Source organism: Abramis brama (assembly GCF_963993115.1).
Source record: "Abramis brama genome assembly, chromosome: 18".
NCBI classification, from domain to species: Eukaryota; Metazoa; Chordata; class Actinopteri; order Cypriniformes; family Leuciscidae; genus Abramis; species Abramis brama.
The window spans coordinates 30,048,007-30,066,781 of record NC_139980.1 but is presented as its reverse complement, the minus strand read 5'-3'; the positions used below and the strand labels follow the sequence as shown (position 1 = coordinate 30,066,781).

The window sequence follows — 18,775 nt, the reverse complement described above, 5'->3', positions numbered from 1 at the left end:
AATAAATCATATTTATTATTTTATGCCAGCTGCTTTTTAGACAGCTTCAATCATGCATTAAAAGCCAAATGCATTAAAAGTTAAAGGGATAGTTCACCCAAAAATGAAAATACTGTCATTACTTACTCACCCTCATGTTGTTCTAAACCTGTGAGTTTCTCTCTTCTGTTGAACACACAAGAAGATATTTAGAAGAATGTTGGTAGCCAAACAGTTGACGGCACCCATTGACTTCCAAAGAAGGAAGAAAATACTATGGAAGTAAATAGGGACCAAAAACTGTATGGTTACCAACATTCTTTAAATGATCTTCTTTTGTGTTCAACAGACAAAAAGAAACTCCTACAGGTTTAGAACAACATGATTGTGAATTTTCGTTTTTGTGTGAACTATCCCTTTAAAACTTGAATTCATAAATTTTTTTAAACAATAATGATTATTTTCTTTTCATCTTAAATCTGCATAAAAACGCACATATGTTCAATTGTTTGCATGCAATCCTGCTGTTAAATAATAATCAGAATCACAGGAGCTTTCTGAAGAAGCTGCTGAACAGAACATCTTGCATCTGCGCACATACACTGTCTGAACTGTTGCATCATGGCTCTGTCCGCAGGTGGTGGCCCTGGGAGAGGTGGCTGATGGGACGGTGGTCACAGTGATGGCTGGGAATGATGAGAATTATTCAGCTGAGCTCAGGAATGCCTCAGGAGTTATGAAAAACCAGGTGGCCCGCTTCAACGACCTGCGCTTTGTGGGCCGAAGCGGAAGAGGTCAGTCCACTTTTTGAGAAATGTTCAGATGGTTTTCTGATTGTTGAAATGATTAAAATCCCTTATCATGTAGGTTTACATTGTGAGTGTATTTTCTGCATTTGTGCAGAAAATCAAAAATGAGCTTAACTGTCACTCAAAAGTTTGGCCACACCTTTTTTATTATTACCGCTTTCATGTATTACGGAGCCCCTGAGGGGGACATGGTGATGGAAAAAAATAAAAGATGGAAAAATAATAAGACTCTCGCAAAATGTTTGTGTTCCCCCAAGAAAGTTTTGGGTTCTTTGCGAGTGAACAGAAACATTTTGCGAGCGAACGCAAAGTTTCTCAGGGGAACACAAAACATTTGCCAGGGAATGCAAAAGCATTGCCAAATCATTTTTCCTGCCATCACATACTGTATATTTCTTTCTTCACCATGTCCCTTTTGGGGGTCTGTAGAATATTGGTAGCTATCAAATCATGAAATAACCAAACATGAAAGTGCTTGAATCATGTATGGTAAACAAATCATCCTTTTAAACCGTATTAAAGGTGCTCACGTGGATATCGGACACTTGTTGAGGCTTTCCTTCACTATTTGGCCCATTTTTTCATTTCATTTTTTTCAATTAAAATGCAGTCAAAGCACTCACCACGTTCTCCTAGCTAGCTAAGACCTGTAAAATAATGCAAAAAAAGGTCTGCACTCTAAAAGTACTTTTATGAGTATCAAGCAGGAGATACATTTAAAGATTAGTTAAAATGCACAATTTGATACGTAGGACCAATTTATATTTAGCTACAAAATTAATTGAAAGTATTATACAATAACTTTTACATCATAAGGTTCTGAACATCATGAGAAACTTAATTTCAAGCTTGTCCAAACAATGCACTTTATACAAGTTTACACAGGCTTGCCATATTACAGATTATATTATCACACCATGCGTTTTTCTATTAAGCTTAATCATTCTGTGTTTATCTACACTTGCACAATGTCATGTGGAGAAATCCTCCAGGGAGATTTGGTAACAGAGGCACGCGGTCAAACAGGGACACATGACATTCTTAGAATAATTATAGTCAGTCTGTGCACTGAGCTATCAGTTACGAGCCAACACCGTTGTGAAACCACATCACCACATTGGCGGTAAGAATGCACTCATTAAATTACAGGTCTGTGTGCGTTCTGCACTAAGGTTTCTCATGCCATCGACGTCAACTTAGGTGCCTGTGTAGCGGTTTTTTGTGTGTTGGAGAATTTTGCCTATTGCTCCGATTATTTTTTTTAAGGGTAAAGCATTCAATTCTGTGCTTTTAGAATCACTGAATGAAATTGTAAAAATAATGATTCTTAAAAAAGCCTATCATTTTCTCCATTGGGAAATAACGATAATTTATTAACCTTACCGTGCGTTACCGTTTATTAGCATTACCGTGAGCTATGAGGTTGTTAATCAGTAGTATTTGTTTCTGTTGAAGCCGTCAGCCTGCCTTATTTAAGTTTTTTTTGTGTTTTTTTTTTACAATCATAGTGAAAAACTACATTAGCCATGATGCTGTACAGAAAATTCCACCAATCAGAGAGTCGCCACAAGCAAAACTCGCCAAAAGAGTTCTTTAGCTCCGCCCACTCCCATGAAGCACTATGAATGACGTAATTTATTCTTGAGTCTGCATACTGCATATACGTAAATGCAAACTGTGCATTAAACTTCAAATATAATAATCAAAATTTTTAAATGAGTAGTTTTATATTTTTCTATCGTTTTTTATTTGATTATGCTGTTCACAATGCTTTTGTAGTTTTTTCATTCATTAAAGCCGTTAAGTTTAACAACCTTTTTATTTTTTCAAATATAGTTTTGCTTCATAATCAAAGTTTGCAATATTATGATTCACCTCATAACTGGCTGGCTTCTTTCTTGGCTTAAAAGGCGTTAGCGAAGACTATTTTTGAAATCCATATGGGAGAAATAAATGGAAAAACAGATAGCCACGCCCCCAAACTTACACCATTGGTTTAGTCAAATTGAAGTTCTATATTTAGACAGACTAACCTGCAAATAAACTTATTTATTGCTGTCTCTGCATGGGGGAAAGTGAAGAATTACACACTTCACTAAAATTCACTTTAAAACTTTCTAAAAAAGATTAAATATAAATCTTTTGGTTCCTTGATTCTTAAAGCTTTATGATTTTTGACACTTGGAGATTTGTTTTATTTTATTTTTGATTTATTAGATTCCAGGGCACGATGACATATTGTCTTCAAATAATTTTTACATTATGAGAGCCATTTGGTCGTATTTAATTCTATTTTATGATCACAAGTCTTATGAATTCACTGTCAGCAGATCTGTGCTGCTGAGATTCCACGCGTCTTGCCAGCTGTTTCCCATCGTTGCCAAAGTATTCCACCCACTACTTCCCGTCTCCCCAGCAAACCAGGGGCATTCATGAGTAGGAACCATTGGAGCGTCATGTTAATCCCTTGTTCCCCCGTATTAAACCACCAGAGAGCACAAATTGTCTGGAAACAGTGTTTAGGGAAGTGAGCTGTCTAGATTGCCGATGCCACAGTTTAGCGTCGCACAATTTCCCAGCAGCCCACTGTCCTGTTCATGTTCTGAGAGCGCCAAAAAGTAGTACAAAAATGATGCTGACGTCATTATTGCTCAAATCTTTAAATATCCGCGGATTATAAACTCAAGGAGCTCAGTCTTGCTTTGACACTGAGTAAAGCCCTTCAATGTTTCTGTGTTTGCACAGGGAAGAGCTTCACCCTGACGATTACAGTATTCACAAACCCACCGCAAGTGGCCACTTACCACAGAGCCATTAAGGTCACGGTGGACGGACCGCGGGAGCCCAGGAGTGAGTACACCTTATATTACATACGGCTGTGACTAACCACATCCACGAGGCCTGTCATCACGTCCACCTCTCTGTTGGGCCGCAATCGCACCTCATCAAAGGCTTGCGGTCATTCGTGCATGATTTATTTATTTTCTGATTTCTGCCTCAATCGGTTTGTCGTGAAATCATTGCCGAAGAAATTCTCTCAGGGCAGACAGATTGATGGCTTTAATTTTGCTTTGAACAGACTGGAGACTCGGTTTCAGGATTGCTATTACTATTGGGAAATACGTATTCAGTACATATATCCAGTGAAGTCAGCATTAGTCATGGAAGGGATTGTGGTACTTTTTCATATTTTCTGTTTAACATACAAATATAGTTAGGATTTTTTTCAGTTTTATGTTTAAAAATAAGTACCACAAACCCTTCCATGACTAATGCTGAATTCATTGGATATATATATACTATAATTTCTGAGAGAAATGGGATATTCAGTGGAATAATTGAATGCTTTTGCAAAGTTGTGAAACATCTTGAATGTGACGAGAGAGGAAAAACTTCACGTAGCATGTGCACTCCAATTCATGAACGAATCACTAGATTTGGTTCTTTTGCAATGAATCAGTTGAGCCAATTGGTGAATCATTTTTAATCAAACACTGGAGTCATTGGATTGAATCAGTCAGACAACTCACTTCCTCATTGAATCGTTAGTCTGACTTACTGAACTGCAGATTATTGTGTCCGGTAACACTTTATTTTAAGGTGGCATTACACGTTACTTACTATTAATAACAGTAAATTATGCATAATTACAAGCAACTAACCCAAAACCAAACCCTAAGCCTAACCATAACTCTATAGTAAGTACATATAGTTTGTGTTTAGTAAGTAGTGTACTCTATGTAGTACATGTAGTAAGTACAGTGTACCTTAAATATCCCCTTAAAATCAAGTGTCACCCTGTGTCGAGAGCCATTACTGTGTCGAGTCGAGAGCCAATACTGTGATGAGTACTTTTAGAAAACAAAGAAACGTTTGTAAGGTTATTGAAACCATGAAAATATTTAAAAATGAGTCCACTGAAAAAATGAGTCCATTCTGACAAGTTGTTTATATGACATGTTACATATAGATAAAGATATATTTAGAGTTTTGTTGTGATCGTTTTAAAGTCAACATGAATCAAAATTGGTATATTTGATATATATTTATATATTAAAATTACATTTTTTTTTTTTATGCAAAAAAAAGAAAAAAAAAATTACATTTATTATAAGACAGATATTAATATTCTTATTGTGAACAATTCATCAGTGCATGTTTTTCCAATTATTATTATTTTTTGGTCTGTGTAATCTTCAAATATTAAATAAAATAAAAATATATATACAGTGTATATATATATATATATATATATATATATATATATATATATGGAAACATTTTATTTAGTTGTGAGTGTTTAAATTACCTTTAAATATTATTTTAATAATATGTATATTATAAAATAATATTTATTATGATGAATGATTAATAAATATTTGCTATGAATAATACATATTTTATTAAGTATTTTTTTGGATGTTTTATTTTTATTGTATAATTCTTTTTTCTCTCTCCAACATAAACTCCTGTGGGAAAACGAATTGTGCACCAACAAAATAAACAGTTCACACTTTTGCAAGTTGTTTCTGGTAGCCGGCTGGTCTGTCAGTGTTATCTTAATCAGCTGTCTGTCTGAGCTTTAGGTTAGTGTCTGCACAGAGGTTCTACCGCGGTAACATTGTGCTTGCATCAGCTTGTTTTAATGGCACTTATAAAACTGCGAGAAAAAAAATCTACTACATCTGTCAGTGCCAACTGGTCTGGCAAGCAGCTGTTTTACTTTATTATGAAAAATATATACTTTCTCTTGGCTTAGAAATCAAGCCTATCACATCCCTAACAACATTTCTGCCTCTCTTTTTCTCTCTGACTTTCAGACTATTCTCAATGAACACATATGGTACTAGTATTTAGAGGCTGTATATGGTCTTGATTCTTCATTGTATTACAATGGCCTCTAGCAACTACAGGCCTCGTCTTTGATGTTGAAGACTTCCTCTATTTCTGCCTTATCTATAAGTGAAGTTTTTGAAAGGCTTGCAGGCCGTGTTATTGTGCGTAGGAACAGATGAAAGGCTCTTTTACGGGTGGCTTTTTGTGTAGCGCTGATCTGATATTGGAAAGCTCCTGTCTCGGCTTACAATGCTGTCAGATTGCAATTAAGAATACCACGTCTCTGATAGACCGAAAGATTTCACATTTCACAGTTTTAAAGTTTAGTGCATATGTTGCACAGTATTGTCTGTATACTGCTTATTCTTTTTTTAAAGAAGTATGTGAAACAGTATGCAGTGTTAAAGGGATAGTTCACCCAAAAATGAAAATTCTGCCCTCATGTTGTCAAACCTGTATGAGTTTCTTTCTTCTGTTGAACACAAAATATGTTTAGAAGAATGTTGGTAACCAGAGAGTTGACAGTAGCCATTGACTTCCATAGTATTTTTTTTCTTGGCATGTTAAAAATTGTGGTTTAAAAATTGACCTTGATGTCACCAGTTCATTCATCACACTAGAAATGGAAGTTAAAGCGCAATGCATTGTGGGATTCAGTAATAAATGCAGTGTGTTGTTGTTGTATAATGAAATAGCATACTAACATACTATTACTATTACTTTTACTATTACGTATGTATATTGTGCAGAAGATGCCGATTTTCTGTATGCATATAGAATACCTTGATAAATACATTTACCAGAACAGCAAATACTGTGTGCAATATTGTGTCCCAACTTGACCTTTCCTTTTCAGCCACAATTGTTAAAATAACTTTTTTTTATTATTATTATCAGTGTTGAAAACAGTTGTGCTGCTTGTGCCATCATACATTCCAGTCAGGATTCTTTGAAATAGAAAGTTCAAAAGAAAATGTATTTGAAATATATATTTTTTTGGTAATGATAAAGTCTTGACTGTCACTTTTGATCAATTTAATGTGTACTTGATGAGTTTAATGTTTACTGGCCCTAAACTTTTGAACAGAAGTGTGTATATTTATTTATATTCTATATTTAGGGGCTATATATCAATAAATAGTCAGTTGGGTTTTTTAAAAAAGTATTTAATGTCAAATGTCAATTTTATCAACTGATATAGTTATGCATTTTTAACTATTATTGAATGTGTAATTGACAGCAACTGGTAACTGGACACCACTTGCCTGAATTGAACATGCAATGTGATGAGGTCATGTGACTAACACAGAGAGCTACATGTAACTTTTGCACTTCTTTTTCCCCAAAAATTGGGTAATATGCCGTATTTTTCTGAAGACAGTGGCAGGTAGTAAGGCAACAAGGCACGTCCGAATCCAATGATCGTGTCACATCCTGTGTACTGAGAATCGAAGGCAGCATAGGTGTATCCTTCACTGCCTTTGATATCCCACAATCCTGTGTGTCCCATTCCGTGACAGCTGAGCTAAAAAATAAATATGGTCGTCTGAAAATTGCGGTTGGTGGTCAGTTTGTGTGTAAATGTACATTTTTTACCTACTTTTCCCACTTTTAATGTCAGTTATAGTTTTGTAAGACTATAGTTTTATAAGGTGCCTTCACGCGCAAACACTACGGCTGTGTTCGAAATCGCCCCCTATACCCTCATTCACTATTCCCTACTTTACTCCACAAATATAGTCCACTTGAAGAAGTGAATGAAAACAAGTGAGTGAATTCGGAAACTGACTGCGCCGGTATAGGCTGCCAATTTTGCATAGTTTGTGCTTACTGTTTAATAATCTTTTGAAACTTAGCAAATTACCATGAAAAGATTTATCTTGATCTCTGTCATGGAAACTAGCATGCATAAACCTTAATTAAACAATCATATAATCAAGTAAAAAGGAATTTATACCTGTATGATATTACACTATAGCCACATTGGACAAACGGTTCGGAAAATGGATGGATGGATGAGGTGAGACGCGGGAATTCATTCAACACGACCTTCACAGTGCATTATGGGTATTCTCTAGCTGTTGAGCATACATTTGTTGTACACTTGTTATTGCGGTGCATTGTGGGATTGAATGAGTGCACTCGGTAAAGTTCACTATGGTTTCGGACACCTACAAATGGCTGTCCCTTCAAATAGTGCCCTATTTAGGGGTATAGGGTGTGATTTCGGACACAGCCTACATGTCAAGTCATTGCCTGATAGGGCAGTGAGGCACTTTCGGATGAGCTTTCAGACGCAGCCAGTATAGATACAGTTTAAATACCAAAGTATCAAAGTCTTGAAACATCTACTGTACAAGAACTTTGCTGGTGTTTGGAAATATTCTAAACACTTACTGCAATTAAAAGAGAGAGCAGTCATGCAACACATATGCTACGGCATCAATTAAGCAGAGACACGGAAACAAATGAACCCAGAAATAAATGCGCAGAGTATTGGTCAAACATCACCTGTGCTCTGAGCATGTGCAGATGTCCATGCGTTCGCTATGAGACTAATCACAAATGCCCTCTTAATAATTTCACATTTCGCACTGATTTTATCGAAGAACGCCTCATTTACAATTCTGCCTCATTAAACCTCAAATTGGCGTTAATGAGCAGGTAATTTTGGAAGAGGCCCGTCTCGAACGTTCAGACAATGCCTACAGTGTGCTGTCAGATGGAACATCTCTATGTGTTTATATTTTTTGAGAATCATAGAAATAACTGTAACATGTTTTTGTACATCAAATTATTATTATTTCAGTCCAAATATCCTCATTATGTCCAGTACAGGTGGCTGTAATGCTCGCTTGGGTCGTGTTTTTCCTCGTCCACCACACAGGCCTCATTCTGAGGCTGATATCCAGTACAGGAAGCGTATTAATGTGTTTGTGTATTTAATAGATCCTGATGGGTGCCATATGAACTGTGAATCAATAGGGCCAGGAAAGCGCCAGACAACGAGAGCGTTGAGTATTTCTCTGTGACAGACGTCTCTCAGTGAGTTTGCTTCTTGATTGGCTCACACATGGCTGTTCTCTCAGCCAGAAGTGCTCAGCTCAAGTCCATACACCTGTTTTTTATTGCAGTTGTATCATAACAGTGCATGCTGTCCTAACATTTGAATTGAATTATGGAGAGAGTGTTTTTTGTTATTTTAAAGGTTATTGAAGGAATGAGAGTCATGGATATGTCAAAGCTGCTAAATGGCTGTAGTTCTATCGATTTTAAGTTGCAAGGTCAATGTTTCTTAATGTATTAATTTGCTGGACACCTTTGCACTTTATTTCTTCCAATAAAAATAACTCATAAAAATTATATATATATATATATATATATATATATATATATATACACACTACTGTTCAAAAGTTTGGGGTTGGTAAAAACATTTTTTTGATGCTCACCAAGGCTACATTTGCTGGATCAAAAATACAGTAAAAACAGTAATATTTCACAGCAGCAATATTGCGAAATATTATTAGAATTTAAATAACTGTTTTCTATTTTAAAATGTAATGTATTCCTGTGATGCAATTTTCAGCATCATTACTCCAGTCTCCAGTGTCACATGATCCTTCAGAAATCATTCTAATATGCTGATTTGATGCTCAAGAAACATTTCTGATTATTTTCAGTTGAAAACAGGAATTTTTCAGGAATTTGAATAGAGAGTTCAAAAGAACAACATTTATTTGAAAAATATTTTCTTAAAAGTCTGTCACTTTTGATCAATTTAATGTGTCCTTGCAGAATAAAAGTATTAATTTCTATGATTTTTAAAATATTTTTATGATATATTATATGATGTTTGAAAAACATTTCATAAAAAAGGCGATCCCAATAAATAAGAAATGTACAGAAATGGTGTGATTTCAGAAGCACTTCAGCATGTGTTCCTCGTACAGTTGACTCCAGGATAAAGAGGGATCAAATTAAAAACAGATTTTATCAGTTCAAACTATGCCTTAATAATTCCAGCAGTGTATGTTTGCAATACATTGTGCTTTTCTATCTTTCGCTTTATGAAATGTCTGTTCCTTCGGAATCATACCCATGATGTTGATATTGCGAGTTCCAGGCTTTAGAAGAAAATTCCTTGTCCATGTTTTTTTTTTTTTTGGTTATTTGGTCCCCACCCCTTTTTTAGAGTAAGGAGAGTGTATATAGTTTGTACAGTATAAAAATCATTATGTCTATGGAAAGTCCCCGTTAAACATGGACACCCAAAATGTGTGTGTGTTTTTCCTGGTAAACCCTACATTATGGGGACAAAATGTCGACAATATCCGAAATCCTTGTCCCTGCGGGGACATTTTTTGGTCCACATGAGGAAAACGGCTTATAAATCATACTAAGTGATGTTTTTTTTAAATGTAAAAATGCAGAAAGTTTTTTGTGATGGGTAGGGTTAGTGTAAGGGGATAGAATATACAGTTTGTACAGTATACAAATCATTATGTCTATGGAAAGTCCCATAAAAAAAGAAAAAAAGACATTTTAAATGTAAAAATGCAGAAGGTTTTCTGTGAGGGTTGTGTTTAGGGGTGGGGTAGATGATAGAATACACAGTTTGTACAGTATAAATATAATTATGTCTATGGAAAGTCCCCATACAACATGGAAACCCAACTTCTGTGTGTGTTTGGGGGGGTTGTGTGTCTAATAGCACTCATTAAGCGTCATTTGATCTAATAGTCGGGGTGGAGTTGGTTAAACTAACATACCTGCGCTGGGGGCCCAGTGTAATTATGGATTCAGTGTTAGACTGTCACTCTGTGTAACACCTATAGGAAGTGCTCTATGCATCTTTGTCTTTCCACAGCTCAATCACAGCAGTCAAACTGTTAGAAGTCACAGAGACCGCAAGTAAATCTGCTCAAAATCTCCTTTCAAGCGAATTTGCTTGAAGCTAAAATCCCAAATCTGACACGAGTCTCATTGTTTTGACAATCTCACACATCAGCAAGTTGAAAGGGGATAATAATTTATCCTTAGCAATAACAGCAGCTGATATTACAGTAAAAAAAGAGCCAGATTTGGCGCGTCACGCGGCACTCCTTTCAAAACAGACCACACAAGACTGATAGACATTATTTAAGCTTACAATGAATGTAAAAAGAAGTCGGTTTCACTTAGCAGAGGCGTCACTTAGGGGCGAGTTAAGTTTACAATGGGAACTGCTCACATAAACCCAACCAAAACAAGAGAGGAGAAGAAGAGAAAACCAGAACCGCAGGCTCGATCCGTTCAGACTGTGTGTGAAGGTGCCAACCACCGAGGTTGTGTGTGTTTGCGTCTGGTTTGGATAGTTGCTGCGTATATCAGTGCTGCATCATTAGAAATCGAGAAATACTGATGGCGCCCTGTTCCGAGTCACACTGCTTTCATATCCGCATGGAGGTGATGAAGAAGTGTGCCTGCGGTTTGAAAAGGGCTGAGGGCCCTGTGTGTGTGTGTGTGTGTGTGTGTGTGTGTGTGTGTCTGTACCCCTTCCCTGCTTGGCTTTCCTCCTAAATGCTGAAATGTAAAGACCACACAGACACCTGGCAACACTCCACAACAGCCTGGCTTTTTCCTCCCACTTTCCTTTTTCTCCTTCCCCTCTCTTTTTCTCTGATTTTCTTTTCCAGTTTATTCCGTTCTTCCGCTGACTTTCTCAAAAACCCTGTTGATGACGGCCGGTGATGAATTTCCATAATTTCCGGGCCGCCCCAACTAGCGTATGTGCGTCGTCCGGACGTCTATTCGATGCGAGATCTGTAAGATGTCCAAAACATTCCCTGTCAAACGTTTCAATGACGTTCAGCAGATGTTTTGGGGAAATTTGCAGTGGCCTCGCCCACAGGTAGTGATGTCATATACGAATATTTGTTTTGGGAGAAGCGGCATCACTGACAGAGAAGATGTTTTGGGTTATTTTAGCCTTCTCTCAAATGCTAATTTTCTTTATTTGGACTTTTTTCATGCTGAAATATTTCTCTTGACACAGACAACACGAGAGAGAAGCGATTCCACAGCAGAGGATTTATAATGATAATGATCATATATATATACCATGTCCTTGCCAGTTATGCCTACTACAATCTACACCACATGCGAAGAAACAAGCATGGATGTCATTGACTAAAACGATTTTTGAAGTAAATTATTTTGTTTTCTGTAAGGTTTGTAAGGCTAAGTTATATTGCTTCGGAATCTAATGAAGTATGAAGTTATAGCTATGAGTAAAACAAAATCAATTACACAATCAAATTAATACAGACTCATGGTAATTATAGCTAAAAACCTACCCACTACTATTACAGCATCTGGTGATCTATATAATACGATCTCATTGCCTTATCACTAGGTGGCGATAGTGAAGCCTAAAAAGTGAGGAAAGTGTAGTAGAAGAAAAGCGGTACTAGTAATGATAGTTGCGTCCATAGATATCATATAATAAAGGCTAGATGTCTCGTGCGCGCTGCTGGCCAATGGAGGTCGACGTCCGCACACGGCGGCCATCTTACCACAGGGTGCTCGCTCACTCGTAACATGGTGCATGTACTTTTAAATAACCATAACTTGCTCAATTTTCAACCGATTTTCAAACGGTTTGGTTTGTTATAAACGTCAGAGATGTAGTTATGACACTGCATACATATGAATAATATGTTGTAAGTAACCAAACTGTTTGTAAATCCGTCAAGATTTCAGCGAGATAAGAGGATTTGTGTGCGTGCTGATCACTCACCTTAATTCACAGCTTCCCTGTGGTAAGATGGCCGCCGGTGATGCCGGAAGTGACTCCGCCGTAAGACATCTAGCCTTTATTATATGATATCTATGGTTGCGTCCGAAATTGCATACTATCTTAGGTACTTATTTTGAATAAGTAATTACTTAACGACCGCTAAAAAAAAGTATTTTCTATGAATGGGATAGTAAAGTGTCCATCGTATGCACACTTCAGAATCTCACCGAAAGTAGGTAGACCGGGTACTTTTTGCCTATACTCTTTTAGTAATGTGAATTCAGACATACCTCTTTTGTCACATACTGTTTTTCACCTACTGTATAGTAGGGAAGTATGGGATTTCGGATGCAGCCGACATCGGCGATTCAAGAGGGAAGTGCTCGGATATTCGGACATTGAAGGTTTCGTTGTGGGGGTGTGGTTTGTGGTACTGCTCAATTATTATCAGTTATTATTGATGCTCAATTATTAATAATGCTTCTTATTATTATCAATGTGGAAAACAGTTTTTGCTGCTTAATATTTTTGTGGGAACTGATACATTTTTTTCAGGATTCTTTGATGATTAGAAAGTTCAATGAACAGCATTTAGAAATCTTGTTAATTTTAAAATTATAAAGTCTTATTTACCTCAGACTTTTGAATGGTAGTGTATCACAGTTTCCAATAAAAAAGCATATATATAATTTATATTTTATTTAATTTTAATAAATTAAAATAAATAATGCTATATATATTTAATTTATTATAAAAAAAAATACTTTTACATTTTATTTATTTAGTAGACATTTGGCATTTTGATTGCATCTCCCTGCAATCACAGTTTAATTGACACTGACTGTGTCCTAAATTCATCAGTTCCTGTGTCCATTGCTCATTACCATCGGAATACGCTATCGGATCATCAGTGTTTGTTTAGATTTCCTTGTCCAAAAAGCCTTTCATGCTGTTCTTCGAGTAGTCCAAAAACCCTTGGATCATATATTTCACACTCGTTTCATTTTTTTCATCAATTGTTCTTGGATCAGTTGATGTGGCCATACAGACTCCCCTGTCATCAAAGGAAGCCTGAAAACAGGAATTACTCCATTATAATTCTCTTTGCTCTGTGATTCTCAACCTGAGATAAGATCTGTGTCAGCTGGAGACTGGGCCACATCCCACAGGGCCATTTAAACATCTGGAATGAATGTGTTAGCGCTTCCGCTCTGTGATTGGACAGGGAAGTGCTAGCTATCGAAAATCTCACTCCTCTGGCTGGGGGATGACAGGAATTTTTGGGACTTTCCCTCCAGCAGTGATTTCATCTGGTTTCCTGGCTCTCTTAAATACATCTCCTCATACAGATGATGTCCTTGTGCTCATTCCTTTACTCTATGTCACTAAGTTATTTTCTGGATCCTGAAAGTGTCATGAAGCCCCAATTTAAGCAGGGGTACGTTCTCAATACAATTTTGAAAAATGCTCCCAAAAAGTAGGCATGGAAATCTGTGTTCCAGAGACTAATTATCAAATTAAAACAGCAACAAATCCACAAGAATACATGCATATCAATTAATATCTGTATTCTTTGTTGCTTTTCTGGATAATTTTGACATTATTATACCATTGATTTAATTTACACTCACAAGTAGTGTTGTCAAGGTACCAACATTTCAGTAGTCGGTACCAATACAAGTAATTTTTTTGCGGTTCTCTGTACCAATTTCGGTACCAGAGCAAAAACTGTTGAATTAAGAAATTATTTTTGTCCCATTTTGTCTCGTCCCTTTGTTATCACTAGCCGCGTTTCCATTACCCTTCAAATTGCGCAAATTGAAATTGCGAATTGAAAATACGCCCAATGGAAACACGTCAATTTCGCAAAAACTCCCATTTATCGCAAAAAAGTTTTTACGCTCGCATGAGGTGGTTTTTCAGGCAATTCGAAAAAGAAATATTTCGCAAAACTGCAATGGAAACAGTTTTTGCGCATTTACAGGTCACATGACGTAGATGACGCGGTGTGTTTGGGCAGAATACGGGACAGAGTTCTTTATTGAATTCATATAAGACAAAAGAATTACAGGAATAATGGATTCTAAACGTCAAAGAAATGCCACAATCAAGACCTCGAAGCAGAAATGAGGGAGAAACACCCAGAAACACCTCATATGTGCCGCTCACAAGTATATAAGGGTCGTTCCTTACCGTTAATGCTTGGAAAACACACATACATCTCCTTCTATTAATAATAATGGCTAGTGCTGTGGCTGAGATATAGTACATAAACCTACTAACATCCGTTGCCATGGTTTTTGGAATGATTTTACTTATCGCGAGAGGAAAAAATGAAGTTTTAGTCGCATAAGATCGGTTAATGGAAACGCTGTCATTTCGCAATAGTTTTTTGTCGACATTTAAAAAAAGTCGCAAAAGTTTGGCGCAAATCTGGAATGGAAACGCGCCTACTGTCAATCATCTCAGTTTCCGATTCAGTTGCGCATTTAAATACGGCTGTCACTTTGCAGTGCTATACTTAGCAGCATGAATAACTAAACTTGTTTTCAGACTGCAAGAGAAGAGCCTCCCTTTATCATCACTAAGGCTGTCAATCTCTAAAACACAACCTCACTGAATTCTGCTATCTTGTGAAAACTCCTGTTATAAAAAAAAGCTGTTTTAATTGTACAATGAATCTCTTATTTACATTATTTACACTGCTCACGTTAAACAAAACAAAACCTTGTGCGTTTTTAAGTGGATCACTACTGACTAGCCTCTCTGATTGGCCATTTCGTTCATGCACTCAACAGATATGACTGTGATTGGCTACAATGCTCAACGCTTGTAAAAACATGCCGTAAATAGAAACCATTGACGCTCAGAGAGCGCTCAAACAAACGAACGGGAGCGTTTGAAAACAGCGTCTATCAGCAGGTACTGAATATAACCGGTACTGCTCGTACTGCAAAAATGCTGATCCTTTTTTTTAAATACCGGAACGTCTGACAACCCTCCTCACAAGTAATTTGTAATGTCGAGACTACCGCAGGCAGTAGCGGTAGAAGCAAATTGTCTTCCATCATGCGTAACTATTAATGTCTCAAAATCATGTTTTAGTGCTTGATTTTTGTCATTTTTTAAGCCTAACCATTATCATTCACATTTTTATTGATTTAGAAATAGAAAGAGGACAGGAATTGATGGGAAGAAGAGGAAGAAACAAAAGCAGGAAATGTTCCAAACACGGCCAAACAAACAAGCTCCAGCCAACAATTTTTCTGAATTTTCTTTTTTAATGATATATTGTTATAGCTTTTCGCATAATTGTGAGGGAGAGACCATTATTTAGTTATGAACTATATTTTATCAGATGTTCTTCATTCAAAGCGGACTTCCAGTGTCAGCTACCCTGAGGCTACCTGTTGAGCTCAACAGTACAAAGGTGCTTGTGATCTCTCTAACACTCGTTCCTGGTTTTGTATTTTAAACCACACCATTGGGATTGAACCTAAAACCTTTGTGTTAGCAGCCCAGATTGTTAACCACTTGGCTGCCCCCCACCCCCATGAGATACTTCTTGGGCGAGCAAATGTAACCAGATACATTATCCAAACTAAGGTGGCTACATATTCTCCACGGACAGAATCAAAAACAAGCCACTTAACATTCCAGAACTCTTGCTGAAAATTCCCATTGTTTGCAAATCCAAATCCATCTCTGGTGTACCCATTACCTGTATGTGGTCTTATTGTAACTTCTGCTCTGGTGATTCTCAAAAATCTAAATATCACCCCTTGCAAATCTGTCTTCGGGGAGGCTTTAGCAGTACGGATGCACATTGAACACTCGAAATTTACTGGTGATCAGAGTCCGCCTTCTCTCCGAGCACAGAACATTGTGTTTTATATCAATCTCTGTGAAATACAGCCGCACAAAGCACATCTTTGTCCATTTTATTTCCCCAGCAGGATTTATGTCAGGTCCACTGTCTGGATTCAGCTTGTCACAAAAAATTATAGCTGACAAATTGGCTTTGTGTGAAAAGGTATGGTTTGCTCAAATGCTGCACTTCCTGGGAGGTTGAGTTATGCTAGCTTTTAGCTTTTACATGTGTCACATTGCTTGCGAGTTCAAAGGCGGAGTGCGATGCAACAATGTCCTGAAGTTACACTCAGAGTCAAGCTAATGATTTTTCCATTAGCTGTAATGTTTTCATTGAGGTGAAATACTTTTTTATTGTGTCTCTATAGTTTTTTGTGCTTCTACAGAAGACACGCGTGAAATTAAAGATGAAGTGTGTAATTTCTGCACCGTTTGGGGAACCAAATGGAAATAACGGATGAATGTTTTCAAACTGGTTTTTCAAACACTTTACAGCTTTAGTCTGTAAAACACACTGCAAAAAAGGATGTTCTCTATTTTTGTGTTGTTTTATAATACAAATATCTACACTGCAAAAATATGATTTTTCTCCCTCAGTATTTGTGTCTTGTTTTCTATTACAAATATCTAAATAATCTTACATCAAGATACATTTAACTGAGAAAGACTTAGAAAAATGAATGACTTAGTTTCCTTAAAATGTATAAAAAATTTAGTGAGTTTATGAAAACTGTAAATAGGGTAAGACAAATAATCTTGTATTTTTCTTACCCCACTGACAGATGGTTTTACTTGTTTTTATGCATGAACTCACTTAAAGTCATTTTGCTCCTCAAGCAAATGTATCTTGATTTAAAAATGTTTACACTGTAAAAAAAAGTGCCTTAAATTTTTAAGTACAATCAACTTGGATGTTTAAGTAATTTCAACTTAAATTACATTAAACTGACTTTAAAAAAAAAATCTTGTATAACTTGAAAATTGCTTAACTTATTTTGATGAGTTAAAGCAATGGAAAAACATGTTGTCATAACTTATTGATCATATGATTTTTACAGTGTATGACTTACAGTTGTCTTTGCGTATTAAGATAGAAGAAAGGATTTTAAGATTTAAACTGAACACACTTCATAGTTTATATTCTAGAAATACTAAAGCACTTTAATGATTTGATTATGAAACTGTTCTGAGTGTGTTTGCTGCTTCTCTTTGTTCTCCTGGCACAGGTCGGTTAGTCGAGATATAGAGGTAGATCGCTCTTTCGGTGCCAACTGGAGCGCTGCCAACTCCAGCAGGAGTTTTTCTCTTTCTCCTGTTTGATATTTACTTTACGGCCTTCTCAGAAAAAAAAAACGGCTGCAGTCTGAGGGAGACACTGGACCATTTTAATGTGGAAAAAGGGGCTAGTTGTGTATTGGGCCGCGCTGCTGTCTTATCCCTCTTCTAATTTGCCGAGAATAGACTTGAGGCTATATGGACTCTTAAACGCTTCTGTTATAGCTTTCCAGAAAGGTGCTGGCCAGTGTCATCATGCATCCTATACAGAGGAAGCACATGCAGTCTTGTATTATAAGCGTTTCGTCTTGTCTGGGAAGGTTGAGTGTTTAATGTGTGCCAACAGAATGTTATTATATGCCAAGCATAGCACTTCATTGTCAAAGCCAAATCCCCGCCCTGATGGGGCAGATTAATAGATGATATTTTAAGAACATATATTTGATTTTTTTTCTTTATGGAAATGAAATTAGATTCGGTTTGACTCCATATGGCAGAGTCACGGTAAATTGTGGCTTGAAAGACTCAAATGCCATGGGGCATAATGAAAGCTCTTATAAAGAGGGGAAATGGAACACCTGTCTCATAGTCAAATGTATGCCATACATATACATCATAGATTGGCTAACTTTTTCATGCTAGGAGATATAATCAAGAAGACCCACTAAATAACTTTTTTGAGTGCAGGCTGATAGGTCCTTTACATGCAATCTGCAAGCAATCACATCATTAGCGCAAGGAACAAGCTGATTGGCCTCTGCTGATCCTGCAGCCAATGAGATTGCTTGCTCAACATTTAAATAGTCTGGTTCATTGTTTTCTGTATGCTATTCCTGCAGGGCGCTATCAGAGTTCCCCTGAAATCCTCCACCTCCCCCAGCTCCACCTGCCTAGATCTGCTATGGATTTATGTATGTCTATTTATGCAGTAGCATATCTTACATGCTCACATCAGCACGTCTATGTATCTTTTAGCAGTAGCAAGTCCATACTTAATAAGCAGAGTGTACGCACGTTGTGGACCCGCCTATAGCTTCATATTACTAACGCGCTCTTTAAATAACAAAAAATAAATATTGCGCCATTGACTTTAGACCAGTTTCAGTTGGTCAATGGCGCAATATTTATTTTTTGTTATTTAAAGAGTAATGTGAGGCTATAGGCGGGTCCACAACGTGCGTACATTCTGATTATTACACACAAACTAGCCAAATATTAAAAATAA

General features: G+C 36.8%; 1 protein-coding gene across 3 annotated transcripts in view; it reads left to right on the top strand.

Moving 5' to 3' along the window:
• runx2b (RUNX family transcription factor 2b) overlaps positions 1 to 18,775 on the top strand; it is a 51,495-nt gene that overhangs the window by 19,515 nt on the left and 13,205 nt on the right. Inside the window, exons 2-4 of one of the 3 annotated variants that reach the window (XM_084090335.1) lie at positions 617 to 773; positions 3,534 to 3,638; positions 18,390 to 18,461. In XM_084090335.1, coding sequence (XP_083946461.1) covers positions 617 to 773; positions 3,534 to 3,638; positions 18,390 to 18,461 — 334 coding nt within the window. The remainder of the gene's footprint in view (positions 1 to 616; positions 774 to 3,533; positions 3,639 to 18,389; positions 18,462 to 18,775) is intronic. The other 2 variants (XM_084090336.1, XM_084090337.1) reach the window with 2 other exon arrangements.